Source organism: Schistocerca piceifrons, chromosome 5, assembly GCF_021461385.2.
Source record: "Schistocerca piceifrons isolate TAMUIC-IGC-003096 chromosome 5, iqSchPice1.1, whole genome shotgun sequence".
Classification (NCBI taxonomy): Eukaryota; Metazoa; Arthropoda; class Insecta; order Orthoptera; family Acrididae; genus Schistocerca; species Schistocerca piceifrons.
The window spans coordinates 273,689,093-273,704,836 of NC_060142.1; the positions used below are offsets into that span (position 1 = coordinate 273,689,093).

The following is a 15,744-nucleotide window of genomic DNA, read 5'->3' on the forward strand; positions in this document are numbered from 1 at the left end:
ACTTAAGTCCCTGGCTAATTGTGCTCAAATTTCACTCAAGACTTCCGGAAACAACGCACATTATGGTGCCATTTGTTTCCAGGCATCATTCTCACATTAATTTATCAATAGAATATTTCTCTTTCATATCACATACAAATTTATTTTCTGCTTTTCGGTAGCATGCATAAAAATTTTTAATTGCTTACTGGTGAATTCTCTTACATACAACTAACACAACTACTCAGTGTATTATGATTAATATGTCAGTATAAAATTAGATGACTTTTTTTGTATTTATGTTCCACTGTCTGAGGGGAGTGGGAGTGGCAAATCATGTATCATTTATGTGGAAAAATGTTTCCAACTGGCTGTAGTTACAATTGTTTCTTCCCTTTTTAATGACCACCTCCTTTTCCTTTTTGACTCACATGACTATAGTGTGATTCTTGTACAAATTATAGATAACATTTTGCTCCCTGTGTTTAATTCCTGACAGAATTTTAAAGAATGTGTCCCAGTCAACATTTTAAATAGCATTTTCTAAATCTGCTAATGCTATATTAGGTTTGTCTTTCTTCAACGCGTCTTCTTGCATGTCAGACGGTCAATATTGCCCCATGTGTACATTCATGTTTTTCTAATCTAAAGTGATTTCCTTCCGGAATAGTTTCTACAATTTCACTAAGTTAACCCTCCAAGGCGAAAGCTTCAGTGCCACGCCTAGCCCACAGACATTAGTTTACACGGCCAGCTGATACAGCAATGCATCGTTGTATTCAAATTTTTCTAGTGTAGGAATTATTAGACAAAAATTAATGGAATTGACAGGAATTGTCAACTAAAGAATTTTATTACATTTAAAACATTCATGATTACTTAAAATACACTTCCAGTGTAGTATACTTTGAAGCAATATTCAAAACAAAGTCTTATAGTGGAGTCTCTTTTTGTGAGTTTCAGCAGTTCCATTGTGAGACACAGCATAAAATTTATAGGTGTATCTTCCTCTCCATTTTATGTGGCTTGATAAATTCTAAATGCAATGTGCAGTGAAATATTTAGTTGCCCTCTAAATATTTTCACTTATCACTATACAAATGTATTTTTTTCCAAAAAGACAGTTTTCAGTTACTGATTTCATCCAACTTGCTCACTTGCCAAAAAGATCTTAACAGTGTGTAAGCACAGACATCTCGACTCTTCGCTGATGAAGTAGTGTTGCCCATCATCAACAGATGGCAGAGTGATGCAGTTTTTCCTGTGATTCTGCAGCTGGTGAGTACATTCTTGGCTTCCGGGCTTAAGAGGTTAAAATTGGCATTAGGATTGTCACCATACGTGAAGAGGTATAGTGTCTGGAGCAGTATATTAACCAACGTATGGCTGCTGTTGATGGAATAATTTGCTCCTCTTAGGATAATTATGTTAGACAAAGCAAATAATGTGTTTATTCTTAAAAAGAAAACAAACACAGAGAATACTGTGCAAAGTTAATAACTCAACATGATGATAATGACTCTTCAAGGAATTTACCATTCATGTATTCTCGCGTTATAACACTTACTCTGCACAGCAGTGAGAATGACTTAATCCAAAGTCTGCGAGAGCCCGTGACTGTCAAACACTTCTGCGTTCACTAAGAGCCGACAGGCTCTCTACAGCTACCTCTTAAATTCTTCATAAGTCAGCAACTGTAATAAAGGAGTAGCCCAACAGCTTTAAGATAAATGCATGATTTAATCTTCTTTTGACATACAGTAACTGACTTGTACTGGGTCTAGCATTTAAGTGATCAAATGAACGTCATTATAGAAACATCAGTTTAGTTGACGTTTTTGTCATCGGATGTTCAGGTTGTCGATATTCCTTAGAGTAGCATACGATGCAGAGGTCTCTTTGCTGCACTTGTGGCTGCTCTGCTTGACTACACTCGGCTCTGCACGAAGCCCAAAAGTAATACCCCAGACAGGCAAATAGAAAAACAACAGAACATAGTTTAAAGAAATAGTGATTCCAAATAGAGAGAACTTTAATTCTTGAGAAGATTGTTTTATCCCTCTCCCCACTAACACAAACTTCATCACACTTGTTCATTTACATTCTACTATGCTATGGGAGTTTCTGATCCATCCACTAACTTTAAAGAGAATCATTACTGGTAAAACCATGAAAAATTTTGTACCCTAATGAGTTGTAAGTGAAAATGAGAATATTTTAGATCTACTGTTGTTCCACTGATAGTGGTAAAAAGTGCAAATTGTTTTTGTAGTAATTTATCAGCACAGCTCGCCCTAGGTGCCTACCTCACATAGGTATTCAAAGTGATGTCTCCACACATCTCTAGAAATGTGACATCATTGCACAAATTTCTTTCATTCCCATTTAAACAACACTGGCATTGTTTGAACATTGTCATTCTTAACAGGAGATCCTCTTCACTCTTAACAGGTATCTCTTCTATGAGACTTTTGACTTGACCTCCCAAGAAGAAATCAAGTGGAATCATATTTGGTGGGCATCCGATGCAGGTGTTCATGAGGAAGAAATCTACCTTCCTGTGATGTTCTTTAAAAAACACATGATTTGTTTTATTGCAAAAATGTGTGTGCTAATCATTACTGTCAACAGATGCAACACTGAATTAGTTTTGCTTATACCTTTAACTCACTCATCTCTGGACTAGGGCCCTCTGTTTCAGTTTGATAAAGTTATTCTCTTCCATCATCCCTGAAAATTTGTAACACCATGAAAACACACATGGATCTTATATACATCTGATTATTTTTACATTATTTTTGTTTGTCTTGCTGTCCACAAAAGGAACTTATGTAAAAACAAAAAAATGGTAAGTCCAGGTTAAAACGTCAACAGTATTATGAAATGGATCGTTACTACTCAGAGTTGCAGACAGGCACAATGAAAATACTGTTATATACAAGGGTTGAAATTTAAATAGTGGCAACTATTTATTCACAACCAATACAGAAGAGTTACATGTTTGCACTTGTTACTGTCTTTCAAAGTAATCGCCAGTGTTGTGTAGAACCAGTTGCCAGCAATGTGGAGGGTGTAGTATACCGTTAGCAGAGCCTGTTCTGTTGATGGTGCGAATAGAGCAGCTCTGGAACAGTTCTGAAGCGAATGCCACAAAGTGGTTCCTTCATCTTCAGAATCAAATCAAAGTCACAAGGACTTAAGTCCGAGGAGTATGGTGGGTGGTACAGTATTTCCCAGCCCCATCGACCAAACAGAGCAGCCACAGCTTACGCTGTATGCGTCTGTGCATTGTCGTGCAAAATGATGGAGTGTTGCGCAAAGCTGGTTGCAGGTGATGCTCCAAAAGTGAACAGTAATACTGTGCATTGACGGTCTGCCGTGGAGCAATGTAATGCTTAGGATTACACCATCATGGTCGTACAAGAGAATCACCATAACTTTCACCATACTCGGGCTCTGACGCACTTTCAACTTTCTCGCCTACCCATAATGACACCATGGTCGGCCAACCACTGTACTACTCTGTATGCTTTTATTTCCTTGTTTTCTGGTCTTTATCTGTGTCTTTCTTGTTCCATGTCGTCCCTTGTTACCTCTTTTACTTGGTTTTACTCCTTATAGTTTTTTATGGTCATGGAACAAGGGACCGATGGCCTTTGTAGTCTGGTCCCTTCAACCCCCACAAAGCAACCAATGGTAATGACGCCATTTGTTTGGATTGGCGTTTCAGTTTTGTCTCATATGATGTGGCCCATGTGTCATCCAGTGTTATGATATGGCGTAAGAAAACCTCTCCTTCGTGCTCATAGCATTCCAAGTGCATCTGAGCAGCATCGTAACGCATCCTTTTGTGCATTTTCTCAAGTCCTGCGGAACCCATTGTGATGCAATTTTTTGCATGCCCAGGCATTCCTTTAGGACACGATTGTATGCACTAATCCGGTTTCGTGGGCGAGCTCACTAATCGTATGGTGTCAATCATTTTCCACTAACACGGTAACAGCATGCACTTTTTCTTCAGTGACGCTAGGACAACCTGCCCGATGCGTGTCTGCCACAGTTTGCGACCTTCGTTGAAGGCTTTTATCCAACGTGCCACTGTTCTGTTCAGCAATGCCGATTCCCCGCACGCCACTTGAAGACCGTGATGACACTGTCATGCTGTCTGACCTCTGCACATTCAGTCTTGATCTAACTCCGTTATTCCTGTTTTGAAAACATGCATTACATTAGACCGCTCACTCACAAGTGACTGTGTTTCCCTCGATTGTACGCATGCCGGTGACGTGGGATGAGCGAGTCCATTTGTTCAGAGGTAAGTTAGTATGTCAACACTGTGTGCTATCAGTGAGAATAGTAGATTCCATTGCATAGTGTCCCCACAGCAGTGTTGCCACTATTTAAGTTCCAACCTAGGGAAAAGCTTATGGCCTATGTCTTCCTCAGAAAACAAAAACATAGGCACATTTACACAAGCAAGCAAGCCTTGCACACATGACTGCTATCTCCAGTTGTTCTGGCCAACTCCAACAGAAATGCATTGGACGGGAGCAACAGTCTGGAGTGAGGTGGGGAAGGGGGAGGGATAGCAAGGTATGAGTGGGAGAAGAGGAATTGACGCTACTTGGCAGAGCGTGTAGGTACTGCAAGTGGAAGGACAGGGCTGCCAGGCACAGTGTCAGAGGCTGTGGGGGAGGGAGATGAGGGTAAAACAGGGAGCCGGCCGGTGTGGCCGTGCAGTTCTAGGCGCTGCAGTCTGGAACCGCGTGACCGCTACAGTCGCAGGTTCGAATCCTGCCTCGGGCATGGATGTGTGTGATGTCCTTAGGTTGGTTAGGTTTAAGTAGTTCTAAGTTCTAGGGGACTGATGACCACAGATGTTAAGTCCCATAGTGCTCAGAGCCATTTTTTTTTTTAAACAGGGAGCATAAAAGAGAGGGGCAGAAAAGTGAAAAAAAACCAATGGGTGTGCCAGCAGAGAGCAGCACACAATGAGGGTAGGCTTGGTGAATTGTGAGGATGTGATGGGACAGAAGGAGTGGGAACATTTGGGTGGAGGGTGTGAAGACAGTAAGTTACTGTAGATTATGGCTGGGATGATTTTGGGAACAGAGAATGTATTTAAGGATAACTCTCAATCTCCACAATTCAGAAAACTGCTGGTGGAGAGAAAGATCCAGATGGTCTTGGTTGTGAAGCAGCCATTGAAATCAAGTATGTTATGAACAGCTGCATGTTGTGACACAGGGTAGTCCAGTTTGCTCTTGGCCACAGTTTGGCAGTGGCCATTCGTCCTGGTTGAGAGCTGGGGGCCGGGGGGGATTGAAGGTATGTGCGTAGCTGGAAAGTGGTAGAGTCAGGTGAATTTACAGGGACCAACATGTTCCTTTCCTCTTCTGCTCCTTGATTAGACCAGGAAGTGTTTAAGTGTTTAACGTATCATCCTAGATTCTACCTGCATTATCATAGTGTTGTCTGTTGTTTTTCCTTATTTTACAAAAGTGCTTGAACATCTACTTTTGACAATTTTCCTGAGTTTTTAATAGCTGTTAATTTTTACAGATATGTTGGTGTGTTTTGGTCGTGCTCCTTCTTCTCGAAGATTATCGACACGTTCAGAAAGCTTTACTCCTAGATCTTTGTCAGCTCTTGGTGGAAGCCTTACCAGTTTTAATCTCGGTGCCTCACCTGGTACCACATCACAGTATTCGAGAATTTACCCATCTGTAAACCAGGGAAACTCTGTGGATACTCCTCTTCCAGTGTCATCATATTATTTCCCAGAAAGAGTAAGTGTTCTGTTCTGCCTTACGTAGTAAATTTATTTTTTTAAGTACATTTATAGAATGATGTTTTCTCAAAAAAATGCAAACAGGGCAACATTTTTGGTTATAATGTATGAATTTTAAAGTAATATAGATGAAAAGAACTTACATTATCTGCCTTGCACATTCAGCACAGAGTTACATTTTAATTTTATCGGTTGTCATTCACTGAATCTACAATAATCCCATTTTCACACTAGGGGTATCAGGGTTCTTGCAAACTGGTGATAATCATTTTGTTTAGAGGTGTTTCATTACATATAGCTCTTAATATTATCATGTCCTAAGATACAAGATCGTCAACTAAATGAGATATGTAGCGGTAAATTATGATTGACTGCAGAGCAGTGCTTATTGCAAATAATATGAGGCATATTCGAAAATTAAAATCTATTTTCTTGTATTTAAATGTTGGCGGGTTAAAACAATGTTGTGTGAGTGCAGCACCATCTGTCAATTGTACATGAATACACAGAAGTCATCCTTTGTTTCTGTAGTTGTTTGACCAGTGGTGAAAGTGAACTACAACCTCTTCAAACACTGTTCCTTCCTTCAGTTGAAAAGTGTGTACTGTTTGTTTTTGTGTGCAAGTGGATCTGCAGCTAGTCAGATTCATCAGATGTGTCTCCTGGTATATGAGCCTACAGTAGCGAGCCAAGGAAAGGTTAGACAGTGGAGGCGAGACTTGTAAAGATCCAATATCCAAAATGATAAAATTGTGAAACAAGTAGATCAAAACTTGCTGTCTGATTGATGATTGGTGCGCTGGCTGATGAATTTTCTGATTCTGTAATTATGATGTTGTAATTATGATGTGCCACCCAAAATTGATGGCACTGGAAAACTGTCATCCAAGGTCACTCTCCCCAATGGCAACATGTGCACATGCACCACTGCCTGTACCAGCAGCAAATTTACGCATTTCTGTTCGAAATTTTTGACCAACCATCTCACAGTTCTCACCTGGCACCCAGTGACAATTCTCTCTTCTCAGACTTTGAACAATGGATAGGTGGACAACGGTTTGAAGATAATGAGGAACTGAAGAGTGCCATCATCAGCTGGTTCAATACCCAGGTGGAGATCTGTGCAGAGAGTTTAAAGGATCTGGTGCAAAGTTTCAAAAAGTATCTGAAAGTGAATGGCAATTGCATGGAAAAGTGAAGTAGATACGTAGGAAGCTAGAATGTACTTTACTTTTTGAATAAGCTTTGTATATAATTTCGTGTTCCCACAACAGAATGATGATTCTCTTATCAGTGAGCCTTGAAAGAGCATATGAAGGGTAGTACCTGTGTTACACTTGGAACCATCAAATCAGTATCACTTTAGTCTGAACAAGTCAGGTAATTACATGTGCTTCACTATTAGTGTGTTGTGGTATTGTGTACAGTATCGGGACCACAGCAGCTCCTCTGTGTTGAAGCACTTACCACATAATACAGTTTTCATGTACCCATAGGTGTCATTTATAATCTGCAGGATGATATAGCTTATGGTTAGGACAGATAATCTAGAAATTTCTCCTCTCAGCACTCTTAAAGGGCTGTGGGATAATTTATCCTCAACAATTATTGTATTTCTAGACAAAGTAATTGTGAATCACTGTAAAGCACTCTGTTTATCCAAACTGCAAAATCCAGAGTACGTGGTTAACACTCAGGATTATATTTAGCATTTCTGATTCTAGGAGACAGCGACACCAAATTAGGCCCATATGTAATGCATTAAAATTAATTTTTGAGTGCACAGAAACAGATTTCTTCACTCTAGCCTTCATTGCAAGTTGCTTTGGTGTCTTGAAACAGATGACAGTGTTATCCTAAATTTGTACAACCAAATCGACATTTTAACAATAGGAGAGATTTGTTCAAGGACAGCTGATTTTCTCACTTCCATTCGTTAACATTGATGTAAAATGTCATATAATGATTGTTTTTGTTAGTTCATCAGTTTGTTTTGCACTTATTTCAATAAGACCAGAACACTTCTAAATCTTACATTAGAAAATCTTATGTGCTGTCTATTGATCTGTAACTAGTGATACTTTGATTCCTATTGGAGGAGGTAGTACACAAATCACTAATCTTGCATTGAACCAGGTGCTGGTTTGGGAATAAATAGTAAAGTCACTCATTTCATATATTTTATTACTGTAAGTGACAAAAAAAATTCACTTTATTTCATCATTTCACAGACAAAACAGACAAGAGTAAGAAGTAGAAATGTGCATGGTGGAACTAGAGGCTTTAGTAGCTCATCAAGAGGCAGCAAAAAATCAACCAGAGCTGTTATTACAGTTTATGATGCATCAGCCCTGTTTTTTGTCCATAGGGAACTTGGTGAAAAATATATGTAAGTATTTCTGTAAAGTTCTGCTTTTGATTGCACTAACTTAAATTTTTAAATTCTTACAGAAAAGCTGTTTTGTGCATGGAACCATGTACCCCTGAATGCTTCTGTTAAACTTCAATAGCTTTTATGCCAGTGTTTATAATGAAACCATAAATGGTTCCTACTATGTCTTCCTAGTAAATTATTCAGGAATGTAGATAGTGTGCAACCAGTAAATAAAAAGTTATGAATGAAGAATTATTGGTTGTCTTACAGTGTCAATCATAGATGAAACACCTGAAAATCCAGGATGGAATGTAACAATATTATTGAAAAGGATAGTTGTTACTACCATGTAGAAGAAATGATGAGTCACAGATAGGCACAACAAAAAGATTGTCACAAAATGAGCTTTCGACCAACAAAGCCTTTGTCAAAAACACACACACACACACACACACACACACACACACACACACACACACACACACAAAACGTGTGCGTAAATGCAACACACACACACGACCACAGTCTCTGGCAGCTGAAGCCAGACTCTGGGCAGCAGTGTGTGATGGGAGAGGCAAGCAGGTGGGGTTAAAAAGGAGACTGGGGTGGGGAGGGCGAGAGGTAGCAGGGTAGGGGTGGGGGACAGTAAAGTGCTGCTAGTGGGAGCGTGCAGGGATGAGGAGGAAATAGGGTAGGGCAGCTACATGCAGTCAGGAGGTTAGACGGAGCACAGGGGAGAGGTGGGGGGGGGGGGGGGGGGGTAGTGGAAAAGGAGAGAAGTAAAAAAGACTAAGTGCATTGGTGGAAAGAAGACTGTGTAGTGCTGGAATGGGAACAGGGAAGGGGTAGATGTGTAAAGACAATGACTAATGAAGGTTGAGGCAGAAGAGGATATTTTGCAGGGAGATTTCCCACCTGGGCAGTTTAGAAAAGTTGTTTGTGGGAAGGGTCCAGGTGGCACAGTCTGTCAAGCAGTCATTGAAATGAAGATAGTCGTGTTGGACGGTGTGCTCAGCAGCAGGGTGGTCTAGATGATTCTTGGCCACAGTTTGTTGGTGGTCATTCATTCGGACAGACAGCTTGTTGGTTGTCGTGCCCATGTTGAATGCAGCACAGTGGTTGCAGCTTAGCTTCCAGAGCACATGACTAGTTTCGTAGGTTGCCCTGCCTTTGATGGGATAGGTGGTGTTTGTGATCAGACTGGATTAGTTGGTGCTGGAAGGATGTATGTAACAGGTCTTGCATCTAGGTCTATTGCAGGAATATGAGCCACAAGGCAAGGGGTTGGGAGCAGGTGTTGGGTAGAGATGGACGAGGATATTGTTTAGGTTTGGTGGGTGGCGGAGTACCACTGTGGGAGGGGTGGGAAGGATAGTGGGTAGGTCATTTCTCATATCAGGACATGATGAGAGGTAGTCGAAACCCTGCAGAGAATGTAATTCTGATTTTACAGTCCTTGATGGTACTGAGTCCAGTGGGGAATGCTCCTATGTGGCCAGACAATAGGACTTTGGGAGGTGGTGGATGACTGGAAATATAAGGCATGGGTGATCTGTTTTTGTACAAGACTGGGAGGGTAATTATGGTCTGTAAAGGCCTTAGTGAGGCCGTCGGTATGTTTAGAGAGGGACAGCTCGTCACTGCTGATGCAACGGCCATTAGTGGCTAGGCTGTTTGAAAGGGAGTTCTTGGTATGGAATGGATGGCAGCTGTCAAAGTGGAGGTATTGCTGGTGGTTGACAGTTTTGATATGGACAGAGGTGTCGATGTAGCCATCTTTGAGGTGAAGGTCAACATCAAGGAAAATGGTTTGTCGAGTTGAGTAGGAGTAGATGAACTGAATGGGGGAGAAGGTGTTGAGTTTCTGGAGGAATGTGGACAGTGTGTCCTCACCCTCAATCCAAATCATGAAGGTCTCATCACTGAATCTGAACGAGGTTAGGGGTTTGGGATTTTGGGTGTTTAGGAAGGATTCTTCTTGATGGCCCATGAATAGGTTGACACAGGGTGGTGCCATGCAGGCACTCATAGCCATACCAGATTTGTTTGTAAGTAATGCCTTCAAAGGAGAAGTAATTGTGGGTGAGGAGATAGTTGGTCATAGTGACTAGGAAGGAGGTTGTTGGTTTAGAATCCGCTGGTCATTGAGAAAGGTAGTGTTCAATAGCGGTAAGGCCATCGGTATTAGGGATCTTAGTGTAAAAAGGGGTGACATCAGCAGTGACAAGCAGGGCACCATTTGGTAAAGCAATGGGAATTGTGGAGAGTTGGTGGACGAAATGGTTGGTACCTTTTATGGTAGGTTGTGGGTAATAGGCTGAAGGTGTTGGTCTATGAGAGCAGAAATTCTCTCAGTGGAGGCACAGTAATCGGCCGCAATGGGGCATCCTGGGTGGTTGTGTTTATGGTCTTCAGAAAGCATGTAGAAGGTAGGAGTGTTGGAGGTGCTTAGGGGGTAGGAGAGAGACGGACTCCAGGGAAAGATTCTGGGATGGGCCTAAGGATCCGAGGAGAGACTGGAGATTCTGCTGGATTTCTGGAATGGGGTCACTGTGGCAGGATTTGTAGACGAATGAATCTGACAGCTGACAGAGTCCTTTTGCCAGGTAATCCTTGTGGTCAAAACAACAGTGATGGAGCCTTTGCCAACATTATTATTGGCCGAAAGCTCATTTTGTGACAGTCTTTTTTTTTTTGTGCCTATCTGCAACTCAGCGTGCCCACTATATGGTGAGTAGCAACTATCCTTTTCATAATACGGATAGATGAGACACTGTAATTTATGAGCCATTATTTGGAACAAGAATAGGCAGTAGCATATACAATTTAGCAAGCTGTTATTCAATACTTGAGAAGAAGTCGATTATCTACTGGTATTAAGTATCAGACAACTTTGTTCCGGTGCCATGCACTTTATGGTTGTTTTCATTCCTAGGCACTTCTGTTCAGACTGCGGAACTCCACGAGTATCATTGTACCTGTGGCCATTGCTCTTCCACATGTTGGTGTGGTAAATGCAGCTGATAGCTGATTATTGTTTCTATTGTTGTTAGAATTTTCGTATTAGACTAATGCCACAACAAAATAATAGGCACTTCTGACTGACTTATTACTGTGACCACAACATAGTTGACATATGTACAGTGTGTATTAGCTCATGTGAGATGAAGGTGAGCAAGGTGGCACAGTGGTTAAGGCAGTGGACTCACATTCAGAAGAATCAGGATTCAGTTCCGTGTCCAGCCATCCAGATTTAGATTTTCTGTTCTTTACCTAAATTACTTGAGTATCATAATGATTCCTTTGAAAAAGACGTGGCTGAGATTGTGACTCATCTCTGATAGGCTTGGAAGAAGAGTTGCACGTCACCCAAATGGTTTTTCAGTCTCTGCCATCATGGGAAAAGGTATAAAATTATCAAAGTTGTAAAAAGGGATAATCATCAATGCTGGTGTTGGAATAAGGGGGCATTCCTGAAACAGCAAACTTTGCAAATTCTTCCTCAGTAGTGAAAGTGTATTTTGAGTGGATTGAATACATTATTATGAATAATAGTTGCTACTCACTGTATAGGGGAAATGCTGAGTCACAGATAGGCAGATCTGCGACTCAATATCTCCTCTATATGGTGAGTAGCAACTATCCTTTTCATAATATTGTCCCATTCCATCCGGTATTTTTGATTGTTTCATTGTGAATAACCATTCTGTTCAATCATCACCAATAAATCTGTATTGATCTTTCTTAACCATTCACATACTGCTATTGGTTTGCCTGAGCAGGACATTTTTAAAAAAATTCTGCGGTAATTTGTGATGCAGAACTTATTTGCCTACCGTGCATAGGGGACCTGAGGACAGTGTACGTTACAACTCGTACATTTTTAAACTGTGATACTTGCAGAGCATTGTAAGAAGTCAGAATATGTCTGCTCTTGTCCTATTGAGCCTTTATGTGATCTAGATTTGACTGTGGACATATTGTGTGTGAGTCCACATTGAAGGAATTAGGGAATTTTAAGGCAAGCACCATTTTCTGTCTCTACGGAGGCTGATGAAACATGACTTACCATCTGGCAGTAGATAACTCCTCATGGTGTGAAAGCATACCTAATGCGTTCATACAAAATAATGTGTGTTCCATTTCATTGCTCACCCATCCTCTGACTGACTCTTTAACAACAGTCAACAAACAACCAGGCCATTTCTAATTTGTGCAAGTGATTTTAAAATGGGTATGGCAAATATGTATTATATGGTAATTACTTCTGCACTCAGTTCATGTGCAAGACAGAACAGTGTATAAAAAATAAACTCTGTGACGAGTGCTTAGTAAAGGTGAGCTGGACGCTTTAGAGCCGACTTGCTGTATCTGCATACCATTTGAGCATCCGAGAACAGGTGAATTGTATCACAAAAAAAGGTCACAGTGCCACTGAAGCATCCATTACACAGTCTTCATGCCAACGTTGCTTTCAGGTAGAGGCAGGTGGCACTGCATAAGTTTAAATCGACCAACTAACTGCAGAGAACTGTGCAGTCTTGTGAGGTAGTGGGTGCCAAATGCCCCTGGATTACAAAGGAGAGTAAATGAAGTTCATGGTGATAATTCCTGCCAGAGTAACTGTCACTGCCAGTCAGGTTCCAACTTTTCAGAGCCACAGAATTGCTGCTGAGATGGATGGTCCCAAAAGGATCCATTACAGCATGTTATGGCGACTCATAGGTAGCAGCCAAAAAATCTTCTTTCTTATCGTCACCAGGACAATGAAAAATACCCAATCTTGTGGAGAGAAGCCATGTTTCTACCTATCTAGAAACTTTTTTAGTATTAAAAATCTGTACAGATTGCAATAAGTTACTGATTTTTAATACCAATTACTGTCGTCAGGCCAATGGCTCCAGAAGAAGTGAGGAGCTGCTTCACAGAGCTGCTGGTAGGATCTATAGTGTGTGTCAGGCACCAGTAATGCCAAACAGCAGCTACAGTTCTTCACGTCTTCTGGAGCCATCCAGCTCTTCATATCTGGAGCCATTAGCCTGATGACGGTCATATAGATTAAAAACATTGCTGTAACTGAACTGCTTGGTGGTATTAAAATATTAAGTATGATCACAGTGATTTTTAAATGAGGTCAAACATTATTACCCCTCTTGAAACACGTTAAGGACTATTGTTGTGCAGCCTTCGTTATCTGTGTGCGCAATAGCTTAAAGCTTTGCAAGCCATTGAGGTCCTTCACTGCAGAGTGCACAATACTGAGTTACCTTACTCAGTCCTCACAAATAGTTTTCCTATCTGTGATCTGTTTTAATTTTTCCAAAGCTCTCTAAATATTCTCAAACTGATTTTATGTGGAGGAGGTCAACTTTCAGTGAGAAGCTCTTCTGTCAATCTCTTGAGTTAGTTACATGGTGATGATCCTGTTTGCTGATGCTGTGACTAGCCTGTAGTTATGCGACTTAACTTTGATTTTAAATCTCTTGTTGGTTGGTAAAAACTCAGCTTTAATGCAATTAAAATTTTTGTAGCCTGGACTCTTTTCCACTTGTTGGAAGAAGTTTGAAGCATTCTAATTTTCAGACCATGTGGGTGACACAATTTTGACTATATTTTTTCTATATATTCACAAAACAAGAGATTTACAATGAGTTTTACAGAAATTATGGTGTCTGGTGCTTCACAAAGACTGGTCAAAAACTGACGCAAGACTGCCTCACGTGGTCACCGCCACATCATCTTAAATAACATTCCAGTAATGGTTTAGATTTTAAAGCATTATCGAACATACTTATTAATTGGTTTACAGTTAAAAATATAACCTTGGAAAAAGTTATGTACATCATAAATCACTTCATATTATAAGGATGCATTTGTTAAAGAAATATTTTACAAATCCTTAGTAGCTTTGTTTCAAGTTATACTTCTTTTTGTAACAATGTTTTCACTAATATTTAGTTTACTTCCAAATTACGATGTGCAGTTTAATGCTTACATAATTTCGGTGTCTATGTGTAAATTGTATTCAACCAACTTACAGCTTTTAGTGTATAAAGATTTTAAGACTTGATGCAATTACTGTTGTCCTGATGGTAATGCAAAAAGTTTGTAAAATTCTCCAGTGCATATACTAATATTGTATAGGTGATTGAGAGTCACATAACAATATTACGAAAAGGAAAGTTGCTACTCATCTTATAGTGGAGATGCTGAGTCACTGATAGGCACAACAAAAAGACTGTCACAAAATAAGCTTTCACCCAACAAGGCCTTTGTGAAAAATAGACAGACAGATAGACAAACACACACACTCACACACACAGACTGCAGTCTCTGGCAGCTGAAGCCACACTGCTGTATGGTGAGGAGGAACTTTCCTTTTCTTAATATTGTTTCATTCAATCCTGCATTTTCCATTGAGAGTTACATAAATATCATGTATAAATTGAACTAAAGTTCACGCAATGGTACACAAATAAATACATAATTTAATCAGTGCACATAGTGTGTGAACAGAATGTGCTACTGTAGTATCATATATTCAAATTGATATGAATTCGGACAAATCAGTAAATGTTATTGCACTCTGCCATGTTACAGTGCTGTAATGAGTTGCCATATCCATTACTATCATTTGTAGCTTCTGCTACTGTATCAGGTTCATTGTATAAATTATACAAAGAAATATCCACCTTGAAACTACAAGCAGCCACTGTAAAAGAGTATTTATTTTATGTCATAGTGTATAATTATCATTCCAAAATCTGTCAGGCTCTATGAACCTCAAATTTGTGTTATCTCTACCTCTGTGTCCCAATTATTTTAACATCATAACAGAAACAACAAAACAAATATTACTGTTACGGCAGTACTAACATGGTTAACACATTTACTGCTACTTAGTGCTGTTTACTTAACATTGTTTCCAGAACTGCTATTATCACCTCTATTCAGTCACTGCTTTGTATCCCTACCATCAGATTTATTGAGATGGGCTAATAATGGACGAAGTGAAGGTAGCATCAGTCTTCAGAGTTAACAAAACACACACACACACACACACACACACACACACACACAAACAGAGAGAGAGAGAGAGAGAGAGAGAGAGAGAGAGTGGGTAGGAGTGCGGGAGGGGGCGGGGTGACATCATCATGGACAACTTCATTATTCATTATTGAGGTGAGGGTTGAGTTTGGTGGCCCTTCTGAGTCAGTATTGCCAGCCAGGACAATTTAACTTAAGGTATATGAGTGCATGCATGTGTTTCAGAATAAGGATACTCTCTGAAAGTCCAACAAATTCAGGCATGTATATGCACCTCTCTTCCTCTTAATGCTTCATTAAACAGTTACATTCACTCCTTCCATTGTTTGTATTCCTCTGTAGGTTTTGCAGTGTCATTTTAATATTGACTTGAACCAAGTTATGTGGAGTCTTCTTGAAATGAGCTTTCATGAGTGAAGTTCCATGCAGATTACTCCACAAGATGTGTCCATAGGTAGCCCCAGTCATCTCTTTGGGGACAGCAGGGCGTATTTTAGTAGGGCCTACTTCATCTTCACCCACTTCTTTTGTGACAGTAATCAACATCTCACTT

At 40.2% G+C, this 15,744-nt stretch overlaps 1 protein-coding gene across 3 annotated transcripts in view; it reads left to right on the forward strand.

The window, feature by feature from the left end:
* The window catches only part of LOC124798409 (GATOR complex protein WDR59), a 283,785-nt gene that overhangs the window by 132,202 nt on the left and 135,839 nt on the right, over positions 1-15,744 (forward strand). For all 3 annotated transcript variants that reach the window (XM_047261802.1, XM_047261803.1, XM_047261804.1), the window contains exons 14-15: positions 5,542-5,768; positions 8,002-8,159. In XM_047261802.1, coding sequence (XP_047117758.1) covers positions 5,542-5,768; positions 8,002-8,159 — 385 coding nt within the window. The remainder of the gene's footprint in view (positions 1-5,541; positions 5,769-8,001; positions 8,160-15,744) is intronic.